Genomic DNA, 23,876 nt, shown 5'->3' on the forward strand with positions numbered 1-23,876 from the left:
TGCTTTGTGTGTCATTGGGAACGTTTCAGTCCGATCAGGCTTATTATTATTATTATTCTTTATTTAATGTTTTATTTAACAGAGTCAGTTACATTACAATGACGTATCTAAAAATAAAATCAAAATACAACTTTTGGGGCGAGATGACTGATTGAGGTTGCCGGAAATGCACGATACTAGTGACTCTGACGTCATCTTTCGTTACGCCCATGATGTTGCTATAGCCTATCAGATCAATGTAAACATGTACCGTTAACTACGTTCGGTATTAGGCTAATGTTTGCTAGAAGAACCGTCGACTGAGATCGTTCTCGTGAAATGTGTATTTAAATTGCGTTCTAGTAATTAAACTCCAGCGCACAGAAGCGTTTCTTCCGGTGTGGAACGCCGGCCTTCATACAACGCTGATGGAGTTTATGGCTGCTATGACAGCAGGCGACCACTAGATGGGACCGGAAGAGCCTTTATTTGAGGCTTTGAAGTTTCGAGTCTTTTTTCCGGCACAATCAGGAAGAAGCTTCACGAGGCTTCTTCCGCCCATCTCCAGTAATATCCGAATAGCGAAAACCAGAAATAACAGCCAAAATAAAATGTCAGGTGAACGGGCTGGGAAAAAAAACCTCACTATTAAAACACCAAAACATGCACAACCACAAGAGAATAACCAAATACAACCTTCGGTCGGAAGGGAACGGAGCAGCTTCACAGAGCTCGATCACGCAGGTGAAGGCTTTATTTTACACCTTTCCCTCATCTTCTTGTCCCACCAAGACAAACATCTTACAGATGTGAACTAATACGGCATGTGTGGTTTCAGCTCGATCTGCCAATGAGCCCACGCACGCACGGCGCGACGATCCGCGAATAAACTCAGGACGGAATAAAAATGCTTTGAATCCTCCATCCATCAATCTAATTTTATTTCCTCCAAAAGCTCAGGTGACGTCATTACTTAAAGGCGTCATATTCTACTCTGCTTCTTACTGCTGGAACTGCCGCATAGAAAACCTGGGGAAGAATCTAATTTGGTTGAGTAAAGCTACTTAAAAAAATTAAAAAAATTAAAAAGGAAACTATTTTCAGAGCTCCTTTGTACAAAGAAACAGCTCCGTGTGTGTTTTCAACAAAGACATTCGATTTACCATGTTTAAGGCAAACATAAAAGACAGAAAATATTCAGAGAGGAGGCTTCCCTCATAGCCACAGGTGTGCTGCATACCTGTGGGCCATAAATGTCAAATGCTGCATTCCAGGTTTTCTGTTAACTATTCCTGATAAGGCACACGTTGAGCAATAGATGTAGAAATGTGACCGTCAAGCTTCATATAGAGGAGGAGTAACCGTGCACGGTGCATCTAACAGGAAGCCAGGGCGGCTAAACTGGACTATTGTGCTAAACCAGAACACGTCCACTCGTTCACCAGTAATAAGTAAATCATCAAAGGTCAAAAGTGATAACGAAACAAATCCCGTCTGGACTTTTCACAGGAAATGTAATGCAGAAGTTAATGAATGATTTCCGCAGCGTAGATGTAGGTCTGAGTCGTGTGAGACTCAACACGAGTCACTGTGATGTCATAACGAGACCCAGGCGGTCTGCTGGGGTCCTCCAGTGGGGGACGGGTGAAATAAAGTGACACTAATGCTAGCTTGGGGTGGTTTTTTTTGCACACATTTCTGGCCACAACGATTGCTTGTATTTTTGTTCAATTCAGTTTTTCTGTTCAGCAGCTTTTTATTTTGAAGGGATAATGCTCCTCCCCTTCCTTTAAGGCGAGACACAGCAGAAGCAGAATTGTTTGGGGAGACGACTTCTACTTGTGACGGACGCTGCTGCATCATGGCTCTGCTGGTCCACATGCTTGCGTGTGCTTTTGGCGTGGGATCATGGGTGGCGGTGAACGGTCTGTGGGTGGAGCTGCCGCTCATCGTCAACTCGCTCCCAGAGGGCTGGAACCTCCCCTCCTACCTGACGGTCATCATCCAGCTGGCGAACATCGGACCTCTGCTGGTCACCGTCATGCACAAACTGCACCCTGGTCTTTTGAGAGAAAGAGTCGTCATCTACGCCATCCTTTCCATCGGCATCGTCTCCTGCGTCCTGCTCGTCTTCCTGTGGGACAAGACGACGGCCGTGGCCGGGGCGCCGCACAGCATCGCCTTCTTCATCATCACCTTCTTCCTGTCTCTGGTAGACTGCACCTCCTCAGTTACCTTCCTGCCTTTCATGACGCAGCTTCCAGCAAAGTACATCACCACGTTCTTTATCGGAGAGGGGCTAAGCGGTTTCATTCCGGGCGTGGTCGCTTTGGCTCAAGGTGGAGGCGTGGCCGAATGCGTCAACTCCTCTGACGCGGGAAACCAGCCGGTCGGAAACGCAACGTTACAGACGGTGTATCATCCTCCCAACTTTTCCCCCGGGGTGTTTTTCTTCCTCTTAGCAGCCATGATGTGCGCCAGCTTGGGTGCGTTTTTTGCGCTCGACAGGCTTCCTCAAGTCTGCAAGCTGTCCTCTGAAAAGCTCGTGCCAGACGCGCCGCCATCCGTCAGCTCGGGCACGGAGAACCCGGGAGCAGAGCCGGATGGAGAAGGTGTAAAAAGCCAGGATGGTCGGGCAGCCCAGAGGGTGTTTCTCCCAACCGGCCCCGAACACACCGTGCACCAGCTCGTCTTCATCTACTTCATGGTGGTGCTGGTTAACACCGCCACCAACGGCCTGCTGCCGGCCGTGCAGACGTACTCCTGCATGCCCTACGGGAACCTGGCCTACCACCTCTCTGCCGCGCTGTCGTCGCTGGCCAACCCACTGGCTTGCACCATCGCAATGTTCCTCCAAATCAGGTGAGAATATATTATAATGCTACAACCAAGAACAAAAACAGGAAACTGAAGCTAGTGGAGCAGAGGCCCGGACAGGAAGTGATGTCATGGTTGTGGTTCTAGGTAGGAAGGGAAAAATAATAATTAGTTTTTGTTTATTTTTAAATGTAGAGAAAAAAGACGATCATATCAGGATATCTTGTGTTAACTTCTATCGCTCAGATTTGAAGCGCGCTAGAAAAAGTCCAGTGTTAAATTTAAGGATAATTACCCCAAGCAAACCTTGTTTATTGATTTGGACTTAAGGTGATTGCTGTCACCCAGATATGAGGCATTGCTGCGCCGTTTACGTGGGACGAGTCAATAAAACCACCCTGCAGATAACAAACCGCGTCTTTCTAGGTCACTGGTCTTTCTTGCTGTGCTGATGGTAATAGGCGCAGGATTTGGCAGCTACAACATGGCGATGGCAGCCCTGAGTCCTTGCCCTTTGCTTCGGGGGTCTGTGGCCGGAGAAATAATCATCGTGAGTGAAAACATGTTGTATAAGAGACGGGAAGACACTGAACACTTCTGAATTGCTTCGTTCAGTAGAAGTTCAGCTCCTATAAAAAAAGTACTGATTAACCTTTTTACAACTCATGATCATATCTTGTCTGAAGTAACATCAACTGATCTTAAACTAGAAAAACACACTGATACCTCATTCTGGATCAGATGCAGAAGACATTTTTCGGACCCCTTTATCACTGATATTTTACAAGATATGATTTTTTGAAAAACCCTCCATTATAAGTAAATGGGAAAATCCGGATTTCTTTGTATTGCGACCGTAATCCGAATCCGATCCAGATGAAATTCGGTGGCAAGATAGAAGTCCCCACCCTACATGACTGTGTTCCGTAAACATCGGTCAATAATCAACAGATATTGAGGAAATTTTGAAGCTACATTTACTGCAATGTTAAAGGTCCCATATTATGAAAAACTCACTTTCCCCATGTTTCTTCACTATTGTGGTGATTTTGGGTCATTATCAGCCCAAAAACAGCTAAATAAGTCCAGTCAATCCTTCGGTCCTCCACCGGTGATTACATAAACCCCGCCTCGGTGAAGGTAATAATCCCACATGATTCTCAGTTTTGTTCTTTCGCCCTCACCAGGTGCTCTCGTGGTTCTTCTTCACTGGGACGCTGACTTTTGTCAAAGTAATGGTGGGTGTTATCCTGAGAGACCGGAGCCACAGCGCCCTGGTCTGGTGTGGAGCCGCATCGCAGACGGGTTCTCTGGTCGGCTCGGTCACCATGTTCCCGCTGGTTAGCGTTTATCAGCTGTTTCGATCAGGAGATTTCTGCAACACTAAATGTCCCTTGTGACAGAACCCTGGTATTAAAGACGCCGGCGCAGGTGGTTGAGCGGGTCGCCCTATGATCGAGAGGTTGGTGGTTCGATTTCCGACAACAGCACGTGTACGCTGTTGTTAAAGTCACTACTTATGAAAAACTCCCTTTCCCCATGTTTCTGCACTATTATGGTGATTTTGGGTCCTTATCAACCCCAAAACAGCAAAATAAACCACCCAGTCAATCCTTTGTAGTTTGGGTAGGTCTGTTATCACCTCCTGATGATCTGTCTGAGCGTTGTAGCACTGTTTATTCACCAGATGGCGCTGACACGCTTTCACACGTCACATCCTGCAGGCGCCCATCAACCACCATCACGTTTACGCTCAGCAGGTGGGATGACGTTACATAAAAATTGATTTTGCGCATGCGAGTTTAAAATGTTTACAGCAATCACATGAGATGTTTTCATCTATACTTAAAATGCAAATCTAATTAAAAGAGGTTGAGCCGTCAAATCCAGATACAATGAAAGCTTTTCTTTCATTTTATATATTTAGATGCAGTCATTTTATTTTAAAATAGACGTTGGGCAGTTAAATCTTTGGTCAAAGCTAATCATTATTAGCTTTATTAATGTGGTACCAATTCGAGATAACACTGATGCCATAATTCCTAATATTTTTACATGATGAGGAATCCAGTCTAAACCAGTCTGTATGGCACGACTGCTCCAGGCCTCCCATCACCTGAATCAGAGATGCTGCTGCTCCTCCTTCGAGGAGGATGGTGCTGGTCCATCCGTGGGAACCGCAGAGCAGTTTCCAATCAGCAGCTGTTCCTCCTCTCTGCCCTCTTGTCCTTCAGAAGGAGAGCGAGAGGTTCCCCATCCTGGAGGAGGAGGAGGGCTCTAATTACTGACGCTCAGCAGGGGCCGATGGCTGTTGCTCCTACTGCTGGTCACTTGGGAGCTTCCCTGACCTCAACACTAAGTAAAAACAAAAGATATGGAAGGGAAATTGTTGCCACAATTAGCCCTTTGTAGCCTCCGGGGCCGAGGATCAGTGGGGGAGAAGCACAGAAGGGACTTTCTCACTCGGATTTGTTGAATCTACACTGCAGAGTTGGGGTTGTTGATTCCGGATGGGGTTGAATGAAATCTGAATCGCCTCAAACAATACATCAGATTCCGTGTTTCTCTTGCGTGGGCGTGAACTGCTAGCGCTCACCTGAAGGCTGCCTGCAAATGCTGCTCTCCCGTCGCTAACCTTGACCTTGATGTGCAATCAAACGGATTTCCTCCAAGCTTCATTAGATAAATTCCCTGATTGGCTCGGGGCTTTTGTGTCGAGGGAAAACAAACCAGGAAAGGAACGTGTTGTATGATTTCCCTCTAAGTGTCAGATGGTCTCGCAGCCCCTCCAGCTGGTCAGGAGGGGCTGCGACCACCTGGATGCGGCGTCCCGGTCCTGCGAGATCCTGCAGTCTCCTCTGCAAAGCGAGGGCTCCACTTGCTGCACCGCAGAGGGGTCCATCTGCTCAGGACGACGGCTCCCAGAGCCCCCCCCCCCCCCCAAAGCCCCTCCCAGACCTCTCAGTAAATGAGCAGCGTGTCAAATGGAAGGAGGACTTAGACTTGCTTTAACTGGATAAGAGAATGAATTCACAGCGCCATGATGCAATGAATGAAGAAACCCCATCTGCTCTCGTGATTCGACAGATACCTCACCTGTGCACGCCGCCTATTTCTTCCGAGGCTCGCTGAGTAGCATGTTAGCATTAACGTAAATGCAAAAGGAATCATTTTATTGTTTGCTTTTTGGGTGTAGAACATTGGCTGTACAAAAATCCTGGCAGCTGATGCTCAGGTGAAACCGATGCAGACGACCCCCCCCCCCCCCCATTTATTTAGAATGGGATGTGACAGCTCTATGTCATTTCACGATAGCGTCGGGGAGCAGACAGTGATGCACATGGGCCCCGCCCTCGTTTTCTATCAGCAGGTATTGATGTTGCTTTAATGAAGTGCCTCGCACTCCACCCGAGGAAGAGACGAGTCTGTCAGCAGATGTAAATGCTTCCTGCCTGTCATTGTTGTGAGGGGTTCACCAGGGGTCAGCTTAGATTCCCCCTCTGGGAGCCCTTTGTTCTGGGGCCCGACTGTGCCACGTGAGGAGGACCAATTACAGAGCAGCACAGCAGGACGGGGGTGCTAACTTGTTACCCTGCTGTAGTGAGCTAATTATTACCTCCACTCGGTGGGTAGCGTAGAGGTGGTGCATCATGGGTGTTTCTGTGGTCATCCTAATTTTCCCGTTTTAAATAGCTGCTGAACTGCTTAAATCCCAGCGGAGCTCTTTTGCATTGTCAATGCAAAAGGCAATTTACAGGCAACACACTGCCAGCCCACATAACCTTGATGCCATGTCAAAAAATGATTTATGAAAATGCGTCCCGCTCCCCCCCCCCCCCCCCAGGCCCGAGCGAAACCTGGCTGGACCCGGAGTGTTAACACAAAGTCCCTCCGGTGAGCCCAAGCAGACATTTTGCTGAATTATCATTCGTCTCATCTTTGCTGATGACATTTTGCCGCCGTGTTTCTCATCAAGGCACTTCACCAGAATTTCTTTGGCGCAGGAAAACGTTTTAGGTGACGTGGGCCGCTATACTTGACGCTAACGCCGGCGTGAGTCGACCAACGGGCATCACGGTGATGCACCCGAGACGTAGCGTTTTTAAAACAAAGGCTACCCTTCTTGCCGTCATGTCCGGCCTATTCATCTCCCCCCAGTGACCAGTCGATCCCAGCTGCTAGGGGCTACCAGTCCCCCTTGTGTGTGGGGCCAGTCAAGTGGAAAATGGCTGCTACTGGGAGAGCCCACTTTAGAGAGCCATCATCCTTTGAAGGGGCCATGACGGCCCGCGACAGCCGCAGTGTTAACACGGAGCCCACAGCAGCGCAGCACTGTTATTATCCAGTTTACTAAGAGACGAGGGGATCAAGGGGAGGCCCTGTTGGTTGGGTTGTTCGTCTGAGCCGTGCCACCGTGGCATTGTGTGGAAACATGGAGGGATCAATCACAGCCAGGTGGAGGCGTTGCGATGTCGGCCTCCTGCTTTATCTCAGTATGTTGCTCCTACAACGTCTCACGAGCACTTCCTGTTGTTTTCAGACAGCGGACGAATGAGATGCTTTGTGCAAAAACAGATGCGTGTTTGATGAGATGGCGCACGGTGGATGACGAGTGCGGAGGTTTTGCAGGGAATCTGTCTTTTTAAATGGTTCCATAATTAAATGAGTTTTGTATTAAAGGAACAGTTCAGCCAAACCGCCTGGATGGTAAAACAAAGTAGCACAGAAGAAGATGAGGACTTATATTTAAACAAAGACAGTATGCATGTTGGGTTATGTCCGGAGTCCCCATAATCCGGACAAGGTCCGGTACCGGTTCGTGAGGCATTTGTTACTGGGCCGCACAGAGGGGATAAATAATTTATATTTAACGTATTTGGAGAGCCTCTTTGCAAAAGGAGAAAAGCCGACGACCTCCAAGAAAAGAAAGCTTCTTTTAACAGACCCAGAGTCAGACTTAAAATACGGGGATCTCAACAGGTGACTCGTGGACCAAGTCCGCTCTGCGCAATGTGTGGCGACAAGCTAGCAAATCCAGAATACCACCTGATGTGGCGTTTGTGGTTCAGAAATCTAAGCTATGGAGGGAAAAAATAACATGCGTATTAGCTAGATAGCTAGCTAGCCAAGTCCATTTTATAATTTTTCCAGCATTCGAAGCCCAATTTTTGGATCCACATTGGATCAGCGGCAGATAAAAGCCGACACTGTGCTTGGGCCTCGCTCCTGCTGCCGCCACTCCAGCGCTCTCAGGCCGCTGATATACGGATGTAGCTCGACCACGCCGCCATCACGGCTCCGCCACACGCCGCCAGAGGACACGTGCGGCGCTTAAAATGAGCAACAGTGATTTTAACTGCAACTGATGGTCAAGGTATGCCATTATCCAGATTGTTGTTGAAGAGATCACTACCTATCACAGATGTATCCCCCCCCCCCGGAGGCTAAAACAACCTGGAAAAGAGCAGGAGGTGCCTTTTGTGTAGATGCACACCTGATCTTAGCAATCAATTGGCAGCTCTCACACAAGTCTCTCAGGCTCTGCCTCGAGGCTTGTCCATCTGTTGCTGTGAGGATGCGCCGCTATGGGTGAAAGGGCGTGCGTGCGGGACGCCGGCGCCCATCTGAGCGCTTGTGCGTGTCGCAGAAAAATATGTGATCTGGTCCCGCAGGTGTGAATCTCTCGCTTCTTCTGCAGCCATCAAACGGATACTTAGAGCAGAAAGATGTCACCAACAAATGTGGCAAGATGGTCGGTGTGTAATTAGCAGAAACAGATGCAGCATTAGCGAGCTGGGGGGGGGGGGGGCAACAAGCACACACATACATTCAAATGGAACAAGCATATTATGCCCTTTATCCTCCCTATAGCCAGATGCTCACTGATGTGAAGAGGAAAACAGGATGCAGTCTTTGTACAACATAATTTAACAGCAGATTTGTATCCTCTGCTGACTCAGCCGTTCATCTTCTCCTCTCTGGGAACAGTAGGAAAGGCTTTAGATGGCCGTGTTGAATAAATTGGGTTTGTGAGTGGAAGGGCCGGAACGTTTTACCCAGAGTCTTATTTCAGGGAAAAAGCAGAAGAAGAATAGAGTAAATTGTCCCAGCAGGAAGAGTTAATGTCCTTCTACGCAGGTGATTGTAAACCGTTATCGCTCATCCCCGAAAAAACTCAGGCTATTCACCGCTCAGTATTAAAATGATGACAATGAGGAATGGTAAAAAAGTACCCACGGATTATAATCTATGCCCCCCCCCGTCTGTTTTTAGAAGGTAAATCGGGTCTTTTCTAAAACTTTAAACTGTGTTTTTTTTGCTCAAGGATTTTCTCAACAAAAATACTAAATTCAAACATAAATCAAGAAAGAAAGCTTTTAACAGATTCTTGGTTTCTTGGCAGATTATTTGGGTTGAATCGAGGTACCGGTACACTTTATTTATACTAAATGTTCTACGGCGATGATAAAGGTCCTTTAGTGGGCGAGTCTGCAGCACATAAAGCATCTCGGATCCGTTTCCAGCAGGCTCATGGAAATCCGATCTTTGATAACACTGACCTTGTAAATATCGGACCTTTCTGATGGATGCGCCGCATGTAATTCGATTCGGGGTCGTTCTGCCTCGAGTCCGATCATATTTGAAGTACAGAATATATATGAAACAATGAATTGTTATGGGAATGAAGTGCACGCTCTACCTTCCTTCTCTCTGTGATTAAAATAAACATTTAATTTGCACATATTTGTGTTTTGACATTTACCGGTAGATATCATAGTCCTGTTCTTTGGTACCGACGGTGTCGTAGGCTCTCGGGTTGCAACCTGTTGGGGTTAGTGATCCCTCCCATCCCTGCATTGACACTTCGGTACGCAGAAGAGCTACAGACGAAGAACTGCAGCGTGTCGGTTGAAAGCGAGGCCTTCTCCCTCGGCGCGCTCTCGCTTTAACATCACTTGGTTTGATTTGGGGATTGCTGGGGGGGGAGAATGCCATATGCTAAATGAACCTCTTGCATGACTCGCTGGACGCCTGCCACTTATGAAAGGACACGAACGAACACGAAGACACTCTCTTTGATGATAAGTCCCCGACCGTTCAAACAACTTCAGCCCCTGCTGGATGCATCCAAAGTTGTGAGTGCACGCAATAAATCCCGCAGGGTCTGATTCAGACTCCCACACGGCCACACTTCGGTGTCCTTGTCCGTGGCTTAATGCCACATCAGATCAGGAAACAAACGATCCGCCTGCCCTGGCACAAGCCAATGAGTCACCGAGAGCTCTTTTAATTGCGCAGATAGCGGGTGAAGTCCATTTCTTAAATACACCGGGTCAAATATTCACGGATCATCTCGAACCCACCCACCGAGCTCGTCTTTTAATTGGACGGGCTACTGTAAGGACAGCCAACAATCCCATTGAGAAATTAGCAGGGCCCCTGTGCTTTGATGAATAATTCAGCTGTCAGGGTGGAAGAAGGGCGGGGAGACCTTGTCGGGGACAACTGACTCAGCACTCCACGGCCTGAGGGTGACACTCTAAACCCGAGCATCGCATCCTGTTCCTTCCATAAAGGTAACAGGTAGTGGTGCAACAGTATGCGAGGAGAAGTTCTGCAGCTCAGGACCGTTTGGTCAGTGCACGTTTTCCACGGTGACAGGAGGATGGTTCTGTGAGCGTCACTGACAATTCCGATCGGTCGTAACCGGCCGAGTGAAAGGCTGCAGAGATGGAAGGAACGCTGAACGGATGGAACACAGGAGGAGGATGTTTTCCTGCTTTTCTCCGCAGCTGCTGCCTGACCTGGATTCAGGAGGATATTATTAGCCATCTTCATGCAGAGATGGATGAACATCACCTCTCTGTGCTGCCTTTGCATATTTACACTGGACAAACCATCTTGCACCATTTCTGATTGATGTTAATCTTTTCTCCTTAGGTGATAACCGCTACTTGCTGCTTTTCAAACACCCTCCTAACCTGCCGATTCAGATTTTTTTCAAGGTCACATATTATACTCTTTTTTTGCACAAGTTGACGCAGCTCCCTGACACTGATATGAAATATCTGTGACAGTCAAAATAGCAAACAGATGCTGCAGGACAGGCGTCCCTCGGTTGCATGCACATCTTGTGCATGTTCCCCCTCTGTGACATCACAGGGGGCGGGGTTTCTTCCAGGCACGTTTCAGTAGGTGAATATAGAACTATTTAGCTGCTTTGGGGTTGTTTTTTTTATTAACAAAAGCATTTCTGCTTTCTCGCCAGACAGGCGATTTCTTTTCTCATCTACCAGCCAAGCTAAACAAACGCTCGCTTTCAATACAGCAAGGGGCGGAGCAATAGGCTCATGCAAGTAGGCTGGCCTGTCGGTGATCTCCTGGCAGAGCAGAAGGAGACAACCGCTGGCTTTCATTCATTAGCGAAGGTAGATAAGATCGGTTTCATATGCAGGAATCGGCCGACCGCGCAACATGAAGGAAATCGGTGCCAATCGATCGGTGCATCCCTAAATACAATACATACAGTAATACCTCGACATACGAGCGCTTTGACGTACGAGTGTTCCAAAACGCGAGCAATATTTTGCTTCGAGACACGAGCATAAATTTGAGACGAGCGACTTCCAGATGGTGGCGCAACATTTTCACCACCTCGCCTCCTCGTCTCCTGCACGTCTCCCGTGTTGTGTTTCCATTATTTATGTGATTTTGGCTGGATCTGTGAGTTTTCCTTCCAAGTCCAAAGAAAGCAGTGAGAAGAAAAGACGAAGATGATGATGGAGGTGAAGCATGGAATTATCCATCAACGTGACCGTAAGTGATTGGACACGCCAGTACGAGCGGAGTACATCGATATGTACAATCAAGAACACAAAGCCTTCCAGAGGCAGAACTATTACGTCTAAGTTTATGTAACAGCTACAGCCACATAAGGCACCCCCCCTCCTCGGGCCCACGGAGCTCTAAGCAAACATCTGTTTGCTCTGGAAACAACCTTTGATCTCGGAGCCTGGAAGACCTGCTGCCAAACTAATGAAGAAAAAGGAGCGATACAAACACAGAAAGTGAAACTGTGAAGCCCGTTTCCCTGTTATTGATCAGGCGGTGAGGTTAGACGTGATTCATTTCTTCAGCCTCGGCTCATGAGCGCTGATATGGATCGATACCCCTACAGGTTAGCGAAGACCAAACTCAGCAAGAGGAGCGTTCCACAGAACAGCCCCGCGGCGAGACCAACAATGTGCTGCATTACAGGTGGGAAGCACAGCTGGATTGAGAATTCTGCAAATACTGATGAAAGAAAATCTTTAGAATAGTCATACTGGATATAATTCAAACGTTAGCTTCTGCTAACTGCATTCAAATACGAGCACTTATCACAAGGATATCAGTACGTGCTTACATAACAATTATGTAATGATTAAAACCCAATGTAGGTAAGCCAATCATCACTTACAGAGCAGGTCAATTAAACCTCAGTTCTGTATGAACTGTTAAATAGGTTTGTATTTAATACAATATATAATGCAAGTGGTTTTATTTTCATATAATGAAATGCTAATTGTTCTGTTCTATCTCGGTTTATTTAACTGTGTCATGCAAGCGTGTTCGTTCCTCACACATCAAAAGAACATTATATGTTGACGTACACATTTTAATTTACACTTCATTAGCAGGTTAGCTAGCTAAACGTTAAAGCGGTTTGTACGTCTTTGTTACTGACCTGTTCAAAAGCTAATAATGCTAATTAACGTCACCAACTAGCGCTCAGTTCTCTACAAGACCACAAAAATGAGGTTTGAGCAACGGCACGGCGTGAAGACATGGAGCGCAGCACACATTCATGTCCAGATGTACGTCGACGCATCAACAATTATTTGATAGTTTGATTTTGATAGCCGAGTCGACGGTCGTCAAACATTTCTGTCAATCTCACGGAAAGGAGGAGAGTGGCAATCATTAGTGATGTAGAGAGGAACATCAAGTGACAGCAGCTTCCTCCCAGGCACAGAAGAGCCTTTTATGGAGAATTCAAACAGGTGTCATACTGGCTTCTGAGAAGCAAAACAAACGACAGACTACCGAGCCGTAAATAGCACAACAGACGCCGGGAGATTGGCCATATGTCCGCTGTGTGGGAGTGCCAGCTACGCCGGCTCGGTTTGAGATGGGAATCTTTTGGGAACGTCCCACTAAAAGCTCTTCTGGGATGGAGAGAGACTCGACTGCAACATCCATTCGCTCAGATGGCGACATCGTCTCCTCAGAGGTTTGGATGTAGCCATTAAAATCTTGTCATCAGTCAACACGAAGCGATTAGACGATATGCACGCTCAAAATGTTATTTAAACATGAATGTCAAATGCGAAAAGTTTATCAACACGTGGTATTAGTTTAAAATCAATATCCCGCTGCATCCACTTGCAAGATATGCTAAGGTGTTTTTAGCATGCGATAGCTGTTCATAGTCACACACGTACCGGTACTAGTTACCCTGACAACAGTCAAAGACGAGTTGGAATCTAACGCACCTCAATGGGATACATCCGGATATAAATCCCATTATGACTGAATGTGTCCGTGTTTATCCACCGGCTTCCTGTCGGCAGCGTTTAACAGCACATTCATTTGTCTGTGGGACTATGAAGGTGGAAAATAGAAGAGCGATTCTGCACAGTGAATCTTGCATTATGATGAACTGCCATTAATAGAACCTTCGCCCCCAAAAGGGCCCGCAGCAATCCTGAACTCTGAAATGTCTGCAGCAGATCGTCGGCGTGTGCAGAATTATTATGTTGAATGAATCATTACGCTAAAGCACCAGAGATCACAATCATCGCAGCACGCACAACAACGTGTTTATCGTGTAAACATTCCCCTGGCAGCCCATAATAAACTGGATCTATTCCACCTTTAGAACCGTCCCTCATCGCCATCAGCACACTGGAAACGGGGTTCCAACGGTACGGGACGCAAGCTGTCGTTGAATTTCCTCCTGTGTAAAAAAAAAAAAACCCGCCTGCAATTACTGGAAAAATGGAATAAAGCGACCTTCGTCGTCTAATCATTCCTCAACAGGATAAAAATAGTGGTCGAGACATTGCGAGACAAATGCTACCCTCTTGATGGCGAGGGCTCGGAGCGGCGTATTTATCGTGGTTTGAAGTGGCGTCTTGAGTCGAACCAAAGTACTGATTATTCAGAGTGAAGAGGAGCCGCCAGCCCATTACCCCCCCAGAACATAACAATGTGAAGCCCCGCCTCCCCGGCCGCTCCTAATGGCGTCTGTCAGAGCCCGTCAGCTGCAGCACCATTCATTCATTCCTCAACAAGCTTCAGGATTCATTCCCCGGCCGGTGCCATCTCCCTCTCCTTTTACCGCCACTCTCTCTACGATGCCCCCCCCCCCCCCCACACAACACACACACACATCCCACCTCCTTTTCCAGTCCCACCCCGTCCCCTCACTTCCTCCTATTCTGCAAACCTCTGTTGCTCCTCCCCTGCACCCTACTTGGTCCTGATGAACCATTGTGAGATTCAAGCAGATGGATGGGGAACAAAGGGGTGATGGGGGGGGGGGGGGGGGGGGGGGGCTCCGCCTGTCCCCCTTGTATCACTGCCAGCCAGGCTCTAGGTAATCTTCTCAAGCTTTCACAGCAGAGCAATGAATAACCTCAGCCTCGTCTCTGAGACCCAGGCGCCGTCACCCCCCCCCCCCCCCCCCCCCTCTTATCTTACCCTCTGCAGCCTCGCCAGGGCTGGCTGCTCCCGGATAGCATCTCTCAACCTCGCTTGCTACTCACTGTCTCTGCCCTCCACACCCAATCAGTTTTTTTTTTCATTTCTAGGGGCGTGTTGCAAGGCCCGGAGATTAATTGGGGCTGTGGCTGGATGACATCTGGTCCCGGCTTCATAAAAGTCTGGGTCCTTGAGGTCTGCCGGGTTTATAATGAAGTGTATATAAGTTAATTTTCTCATCAACAGCGCGTTAATCAGAGCTTCTTCAATGGGCATTTCCACGCTTATCTGGGTTGAGTTCAGAAAACTGTTGACGCAAACAAAACAAAAATCATTTATCCCGATTGCTCATCGTATTTCTCCTTCATCTCAAAAATTACATTTTGTTTCGTTGCCATCAAATCTCATCAACCAACAATGAACAATGAATCCCATCCCATTTGTGTATTTTTATTTTCCTCTGAGCCAAAGATTTGTAAAATTTATTCCGAGATGAGATGAACTCACACAGCATCCGACGAACCCTCGGTTCAGGAATATTACTGATGAACGAGTTTGTTCCTGCAGACGAATAAAACGTGTTGCTTCTGGTGCTTTTGTTGCCACGCTTGCTTCTGCACTCAAAAAGAAGCCACCTGTTCTACTTTGGCGGAGCAGCTCAACCTCCCCTGTTAAAATATTGAGCATGTACTTAAGTGCTATTTGGCCAAGTGTCATTAAGGCTGAAGAGCCCTCCATCTACAAAAGATGTCTTGAAGTGACTGGATCAGAGCTGGTCGCGAAGCACCGGGGAATACACAGGTATTGAATTATTTACCATCAATAAAATATTGATACTTTTGTCCCACAACTGTAGAGTAAAAAGCTGCAGTTCCAGCGACAGAGAGCAGGAGCCGTGTTAGCAAATTACGCCAACACATTCAGGTATTTTTATTTAAAAAAATCCCCCAAATATAGGTTTTGAACCATTTTGGGTCAAATATGCATAAACTAGAATGATCACCATGAAACTGTGTGGAAGGGTTCTATCATGGTTAAACAGGAGGCTTGGCAGTGGTATGAGCGCTAAACAATGACCTTCTAAATAAGAATACACACACACACATATATATATATAATTTCAATTTGATTTCAAGCTAAAAGTGTCCTGGATCAATCTCATTGATAAATCTTTTAACCAGTTTGAAATGCAACTAGAGAATTTGACACAGATGTCAAAGATCGACGTGCGCTAACGTGGCAGACTGTAACCGCTATCACAGGTAAATACGAGCAAAGTCACATGAAAACACCAGAAAAATGTACACAAAAACAAAAAAGAGATGAAGATTTCCTAAGAATGGAAGAAGTGTGGAATTTACACACAGGCGGATGAACGGACAAGGGGTAACCCTGCATGCCCCCCCCCCCCCCCCCCCCCTTCGGCGGGGCATAAAGTTATTATGTCAAAGAATGTCAAAAGAAATGTTCCAGACGTCCCAGAGGGCTTCAGCTGCAGCATTTCCATCTACCTCTCTCTTTCATCATTGCTCATTTTATTTCAATATAAACATGAAACACGCCGGCAAGCAAATCACTCAGGACCTCGTCGGGAAGCGCTTCAATTTGCTCCGTAAACTGCGATGATTAAATCATAGCTGTGTTGACTTTTGCGAGCTGCTTGCCTAAAATGTACAAGATTGGACTATGATTAAAGATGGACACTAAATCCTACGTTCCAAATTGAACTATTCAGGGAGAATCTTAGTGGGGGCTGGGGGGGGGGGGGGGGGGGGGTGAGATATTCTCTTTGTCCTCTTAACAGTGGAAAACCTGCCGGGGAAACCAAACAGCCTGTAGAATGAAACAACCACAGCACGCCCGTTTGAAATGCCAGCGCAGCGCAGGTGGAACACTTTAACAGATAAACTGTTGACGGCATGCAAGCCTGCTGTGGACCTTTACTTTACATTAAAGGCCGAGCGCAACGGCCCGAGTGTTTGACTACAGAAATGATATCAAATGTCAGGATGCTTACGGATGCGAGACGAGAGATAGTCAATTCCAATTCTGCATGTCGAGGTCTCCTTGGGTTCACAACAGAGTCCAGATCTGGCTGGGCCCGGAATGCTCAATGTAATCAGACCGGTGAGGGGCTGATTACAAAAGCAAATGTGAACTGCACAAAGCACAGCTGTCTTGCTTTTATCATCATTTACATAAAGCATCTTTCAAATCACTCATTGTGTAGGCATTGATATCAGAGACACTCTCAAAGCAGTGGAGATCAGCCAGTCTCAGAACCTCCTGGTCAGTAGGGGGCGCTCTATGGAGCAGATGCTCCATTGAGCTCCATGTGTTTTTCTGCTGACTTTCATTATGTTTTGGAGTTTAATGGCTTATACAATAAATATCAATCCATTAGATGATTCTTTGCTGATTCAATCATTGGGAAAACATTTTTTTTTTTTTCCCCCACCCCCCCAACAAAAGCATCTTCTTCTTGATTTTGGGTGTCACTGCTATATTTACTTAAACAAGTATAAGTATATAAGTAAAAATAAGCATGTATATTTACATACCTTTTCAGGGATATTAATATTCATGTAGCATATTTGGATATAATTAATTACATTTGATCCGAATCATGATTTGAATCCACACAGGTTGTTTAATTTCTAGTTTTAAAACTGTTATCTTTAATATTGATTATCTTTCATCACTGCTTAGCATTTCTAAAGCTCTTACAGTATTCTCTCCTGTGAGATTAAATAGTACTGCGGCTCAGCGGTAACAAATCTGCTCAAAAAGGCTTTACTTTAATAAAGTGTCGGGAAATAGTTCAACGTCGGCCCTTTTTAACAAACGTGCTATTTTTGTTCCGTTCTGTATTACCTGTCAGATGGGCGTGTATTCATGTGTCACATAAAGAGAGCTGCCGTCAGAGGTTTACGGATATCTGTGGAACACGGTGAAGAACACGGGACTGTAGCCTGATTTAGACAAAAGGGGTTTTGCTGGGACATCAGGCACTGCGTGACACTTTAGTCGCAGGATGAGCCGTTGTTTACGCCGAGTTTCTTTGTAGTTTCCGGAGCCTCATTCTGCCGTTGATCATATTGTCTTCCATCTGTGTTCGGAAGCTGACCTGTTGTGCAGAGATGTGAATATTTACTCTATTCATAGGCTCCACGCGGCACACATGCTACAGGCACATATTCATTACTAAGTAGCCTGTGGCGAATGTAATGTGCAGACAGTGCCGGGGGGGGGGGGGGGGCAAAAATAGTGTATTTGCCACACAATGAATCCTCTGCACTTCCATGTATGCAATCGAACCAAACGGTGCGTATCTTTTAAATCAATCATATTCACATCATCTTTCAGGAGAAAACGTGGAATCGCAGATAAGCCTTGATGCCTCTTAGACGCTGCAGCAAATGAGCATGCATGAGAAACGAACCCGCCTCGCACAGACTCTTGCATTTTAATTTTTGCAGCATCTGCGCCCGGTCCGTCATGTCCTAGCCCCCTCGGGGGGGGGGGGACCCCCAACCTATTTTGTTGCAGATCCCCCCCCCCACGAAACCCAGGAGGGAGGGGGGCGGTCGGGAGGTGTGAGGGGCAGGGACACGTTTGATTGATGATGGTGTGAATTAAAACAGAAAGAGATGGAGAGAATCCTTTTATCAGTCGAGAAACATGAGTGGATTAAATGTAGTTGTACACCCCTCTGTATAATGCAGCAGCCCTGGCCGCGTATCACAAGGCACCAGAAGCCAAGAGGAGAGCTGCTCGTTATTATCGCCCCCCCCAACCAATCACGTGAGATGTCGCCTAAGCAGGGAAACACGGATGAAAACATGCAAAAGGGTCAAAAATAGAGTTGAGATTTATCCTGGATCGGCAGACAACTGACCTGAATTCATGTTTGGGGTTTGAACTCTGCATATAAAGGCCATGCTGCACTGTTTTCTGCTAGTTCTTGATAATAGCTGACTATCGCTGTAATAGAAGTGGACAGCAGATATGTGAGTTGCATGCCGTGTGATGAGGCGGGTAGAAGCCCTCGATTGTCCTCTAGCTGGAGTCAAGGACTTAACGGACCTGCAGCATGTCTCCGTCTGGCAGTAGCCTCAGCGGCCGACACCGTTGCTGCTCCGCTGATGTTTTTGCCACTGCATAATTTATTGCCCTCTTTGCAGGCTTGTTCTTGCACATCCTCTTCCAGTGGGTGCAGGTGAGAGTTCAGCTGTTTGGTTTTACACATCACTGAGAACGTCCTCAGCGCTGGCTCCACAGCGGCCGGCCCCACATGTGACAAATGCAATTAGAGGGAAATTTGCAATTACCGCAATCCCTACTCTCTCATGTGGCCAGACAAGGACCGTTTGTCAATGTGGGTCCCCCAGCGGGGATCTCCTTAGCCTGGATAGAGACCTGCAGGTACCATTGTCCCTGCCTGTGATGCTGGATGTCCTGAAGCCGCCGGGAGAGGAAGACGTATGGCCAGAGAGACGATACAGGGTTCAATAAGACAAACCAAATCCCATTGTCTTACATGTCCCCTTTTTCCAGTGAACACAGAGAGGCTGCATTTAACAACTGACAAGTGAATAAAATCGGAATCAAAGAAGCAACGGGCAAGTTTCATTCTATTTCATTTGTTCGGTTTAAAATTTAATTACAACATAATTGAAATCATATATTACACGGTCAGGGCGAATGTGATTTCTCCTGTTTTTATACCCCGACAATACGAAAAGTGGAAGGTATAAGTTAATGAGCGACAATAGCATCTTACATTCGACCTTCTGAGGAACAGCTCTTAATGCGACGCAAACTGCTGTGAAAGCATTACCTCCTCGTCGGTGAACGTTTCTGCCGGAGACTTTTAGCCCGCAAAACAATAATCAAGTCTCACAGATCTCACGGTGACCTGATTAACCGTTTTGCGCCTGTGTCTCTTTCAAGAAACTGCTTATATGACAACGAAGAGCGCAGTGTCACGAGCGTGTGATGGAAACTCTTGTCAGACGTGGTCAATATTGGCTGCTGCAATGCCTTTGTTCCCTCTTTGAATGGAACGTGATGGATGGAACTGGAGCGCTGACCTGGTTTTCACCGTAGTCCTCATAAAACACAGAGCCAGCATCCTGGGGACGTGTAATAACATCAGGCCTTTGGTGTAATTCACTATCTCTCTGTGTGGCTGGCAATATAGCAAAAGCCTTTCCATTTGCCTTGTAATTTGCTGTCGCCCCAGCGAGCCCCCCCCCCCCCCCCCGTTAATGGAGTTCCAGTGATAAGGACAGGTCTGTTTATTAGCCAAATGCTGTGACGCGTGGCAGGAACAGCTGAGCGCAGGCAGGTGTCGGGCCCTACGAGGGCTCGGGCACCGCTGGCAGGCCTCGCCGCTAATTTCACGCGCGTTACCAACACACTAGCGAGGATGAAAAAAGGTTGTAGGGTGCACGACAATATAACTGCTGAGTGATGAGGTTTCCTCAGTCACACTGGGCTGCAGCACTCCTGGCAGTTTGGTTTGATTGTAGAAATCAATGAGTCATCTGCAGTGGGGGGGTTGGTCACACAGGAGCTCTATGAATGAAGCACGGGGATTTGTTATTTTGTCCTTGGAAGCCACCCGGTTTCAAAAATACCCCGAGAATATCCTGAATTTATCCTCTTCCTCGATGCCGAACTGCAGTCAATGGAGACGAAGAGAGCGTTTCATTAGGACACAAAAATAAAAGGAAAAAAGATCACATGCGGCAAAAGAAAGGCTTTCGCCGTGTGATTGCAGACGCTGACGGAGCCTTGAGGAGAGAATGAGCTTCAAATTAAAATGTCTATTTGATGCATTATCCTAATAGGGATGGATGGGAGAAGAGAACTATGCAGTGCAACCATCCTTCAGCCCGAGGGGACAGACTTGAGGAGTTGTCATTACTAACTTAGCCCACCAAGACGAGCCTGTTGGGAGGTGGATTCGCAGAGATTGTCTGCTGTTTTGACAGGTGTCTGTGCCGTTTAATTTATCAGGCAATTACCGAATAAATGGAGCTAGCTTTACAGGGAGAAACACGATTGATCCGGTTACGTTATTACAGTGTTTAATTTTTAACTCCGCCAAGGAGGTTTTGTTTTTGCTGCCGTTTATCTGTCTGTTAGCAACATAACTCAAAACGTTACAGACGGATCTTGATGAAATAGTCAGGGAATGTTGGGAATGTTACCAGGAACGGGTGATTATATTTTGGTGATGATCCAGAAGAGATCCTGGATTCTGGATTTTATAATTTTATTAAGATTTTTAAATTGTTACAATACAATAGTTTTTAAAAAATCAGTCTAATTTATTTGAAATATCCCCCAAATGGGTCGCTTTTATTTATTTATACAAATTCTATTGTTTGCATTTTTTTTAAATGAAGTCATTTTTTTTCTGCCTTTTTTAACCGAAAATGAATAATAATAATAATAATAATATAGAAGAGGAAGAAGAAAACAGAAGAAATTAAGAGAAAAGAGATTATTTTATTAACTTTGTGTTCTCTAACAGGTAGAACACAGCGATCACGGTTTCAGAATAAAAGTTACGCAGTTGCAAAAGTCATTTACTGATTACAACTGATAAAACAATTCAAAAATAAAGCGGTCACACAAATAACAGGCAGAACAAAACAAAAAGCTCTGTTTGGTTTTGTTGGTGCCAAAGAGCCTGATCTCATTCTGTGATGTTGATTTTCTACTCCTGGCTGTTCATGCAGCTCCATCCGGAGGTCGCTTGTTGTGAACGTAGGAATTCTTCACAACCCAAAGGGAAAAAAAGTGTCTCCGTTTTACGCAAAGGTTGTAAACGGAGTCCTACCTGCCATCTGAAAGAAGAGGCGCTTTCACACCTCGCATCTCGAGACGTAAGAAAACAGACAGAACTCTCCGCGCACGTTTAAGTCTGCGCATCGCAGCTGTTATCGACGGGGCCAGACAGCAGACAGGCAGGCAGCCTTTATGCAGCCTATAGAAAGTGTGACCCGGGAGCCAAGGCTTTCTGTAAGTGTGCCAATGTGGATGCGCTTCCAGCAATAGTCATGCTTCTGCCAGCTGCATCATCTGTGCTTGCACAAAAGCATTGCCCTTTGAAAAGCGCTCGGCACACACAAAAGCACTGATGCGTGGTGCACACGCATCAGTGTGGAAACGTGCATGCTCACATTCTTTATCCAGCTAATATATCCAATAAAACAAGTTTCTGCGGATTGGGATTTCCCCATTCAGTGTAGAATCCCCCCCAGCAAAACGTTTCTTTATATAAACATAAATCACAAATATTCAATTCTAATCATGGAAATGCTTTATCTGGTTTAAAAAGGTTTGATGTGAAATCTAAAAATGTGTTGGCAAATTGAAGTAGCAGCGAAAGAGCTCATCTGTCCTCTGGCAAAAGACTCGCTGTGAGTCATACCTCGCGCACGCGTCACTGTAGAGACACTCAATTATGATTCAAATCTCCATAACGGGGCAATAAAACCTTTTGTCATGTGACCATCTGCAGCGCATCTCCTCCGACTCTGCCTGAATGCAGTTGGCCTGTGCACGCTGCAAAAGTGCAAAGGGTGGAACGTGTGGATTTATTACCGGTAATCGCCACAGTGCCGATAAAACAATGTGAATTCTGCAGCCTCCTGAATATCTCTGGGGCCGTGGAAACAAAGGTTTCCCTGAAGCCCTCTTTGTGTTACGTTTTCTCTTCAGGTCTAAAACAACGTGTGAAGGGAGAGAGCAGCACCGTAATTACCGCCTGCTTTCCTCTCGCAGGGATGTTCATGGACAAGGGCCTCATAACAGGTGACAGAATGCCTGCCAACCCCCCCCCCCTGGATTTCCCCACCCCCACCCCAGAATGGGGACTATTATAAACCAAAAACGTATGCTCTCAATATATATGCAAATGATTCTTGGTCCCAAGGTGAAGTTCGCAGAGCAGCAACGCCGCTCGCCTCTGTTTTGCTCATTTGCAAAAATGTTGAGCGTAACAAAGACCACAGGAAATTGAAAAACTGTTACTAAGTATTAGAAAAAGCAATCATTTTCCCCGGGCAGCCTAATCCTGTGTAAATTGATCACACCTCTCTCTTTGACATGTACCGCTAGGAGGAGAAAAACATAAAAAGAAAAGAGCTGTTCTTATGTCGTCTGGTGGGAAATTCATTGGGCTGCTTTTATTCTTTTCATTAACGCACACCATCCCGCGCTGCCGGGAACTGCTCTCCTTTGTCTGTGCCTTGGCTGCGAGCAGGTGAAGTGAATCCTCAAAAAAAGGAAACGAGTACCTGGCGCCTGCCTCTGTCTTTCTGTTGCTGCTGCACGCACGAGCACGAGCACGAGCACGAGCAATCCCTCTGCCGTGCTGCGCCGTCCAAGCTGCATGCATGCATATCTGGCCGTTTGTCGGCTAATTTTAAACACACTGATAGCATCTCGCTAATGCACTGGCTCTTCCTTTGCATGGAGGTACAAATTGGAAGCGACAGTCTATTAACCACTGGCCTGACCTTTGCAATAGAACGTAATGCGAAGGCCCTACAATGTGAGCGAGGGAGGGGGGGGGCAGGAACGTAACGTTGATTAATTAACCCAATTAATTTATACTAAGATTATCTGAACATTTATTTCACAATAACTCAGATCAGGGTGTGACGTTGACTTCTATAGTTAAGGTTTAATTACGTCATTAGAAAATGAAAGTGCATCAACGAGGAACACTTTGAAATGCTTATGAATGCATCTGGTTGCAAATTAATTGGAAATAGGTTCCGATTGAAATGACCAGAACCACGGAGGAGAAAAGTATCGAAATAAAACGGAGGCAGGTCTGGGAAATAAATGTGCTTCTATATTGATGTGTGTGATTTTACACTATTATTATTTATGTTCTTAATTAGTTAAAGTTCACTGCCAAAGTTCTTGCGTCAGAATCAAGCGTTTCTGTCGGAGGCGTCCTCAAACGCGAGTGAACGAGTTGAAATGAATCAAAATGTGGTTCAAAAGAAAAATCTTCTCCTGCAGGATTCAAGTCTCAGAAGATCTAGAGAAGTCTTTTTTGGATTTCTGTCAAAAGCTACATTTTTACACTTTCGTACGGCATAAAAGATTAGAATCTGATTTTCCTGTCTTTGTGCTAAGCTAAGCAAACCTTCTTCTCGTGAGTTAAAATTCACTGTACAGACAAAAGAAGGTCTCAAACGTCTCATCCAGCGCTTTGAGGGAAAAGCAAATCAATTATTTCCCGAATTCCAAACCATGAGACGGGACGTTTGACACATTTTGATCAGGCTTTCATAAGAAATTAT

At 46.3% G+C, this 23,876-nt stretch overlaps 1 protein-coding gene across 1 annotated transcript; it reads left to right on the top strand.

Annotated features, from left to right (window-relative positions):
- The first annotated feature begins 1,840 nt into the window (after positions 1–1,840).
- Positions 1,841–4,577, top strand: slc52a3-1 (solute carrier family 52 member 3-1). The gene is made up of 3 exons (XM_068748957.1): positions 1,841–2,841; positions 3,223–3,346; positions 3,984–4,577. Exons 1-3 carry the CDS (start codon positions 1,841–1,843, stop codon positions 4,194–4,196), a joined length of 1,338 nt encoding a protein of 445 aa, XP_068605058.1. The 3' UTR covers positions 4,197–4,577.
- The last annotated feature ends 19,299 nt before the right edge of the window (positions 4,578–23,876 follow it).

Source organism: Brachionichthys hirsutus, chromosome 2 (genome assembly GCF_040956055.1).
Source record: "Brachionichthys hirsutus isolate HB-005 chromosome 2, CSIRO-AGI_Bhir_v1, whole genome shotgun sequence".
Classification (NCBI taxonomy): domain Eukaryota; kingdom Metazoa; phylum Chordata; class Actinopteri; order Lophiiformes; family Brachionichthyidae; genus Brachionichthys; species Brachionichthys hirsutus.

What these genes read in the sequence shown, in the direction of transcription:
- slc52a3-1 (XM_068748957.1), top strand. Translation starts at nt 1,841, where the DNA reads ATGGCTCTGCTGGTCCACATGCTTGCGTGTGCTTTTGGCGTGGGATCA. An exon ending in GCAATGTTCCTCCAAATCAG is followed by an intron (nt 2,842 to 3,222) that starts GTGAGAATATAT and finishes GCGTCTTTCTAG; the next exon opens with GTCACTGGTCTTTCTTGCTG. An exon ending in TGGCCGGAGAAATAATCATC is followed by an intron (nt 3,347 to 3,983) that starts GTGAGTGAAAAC and finishes CGCCCTCACCAG; the next exon opens with GTGCTCTCGTGGTTCTTCTT.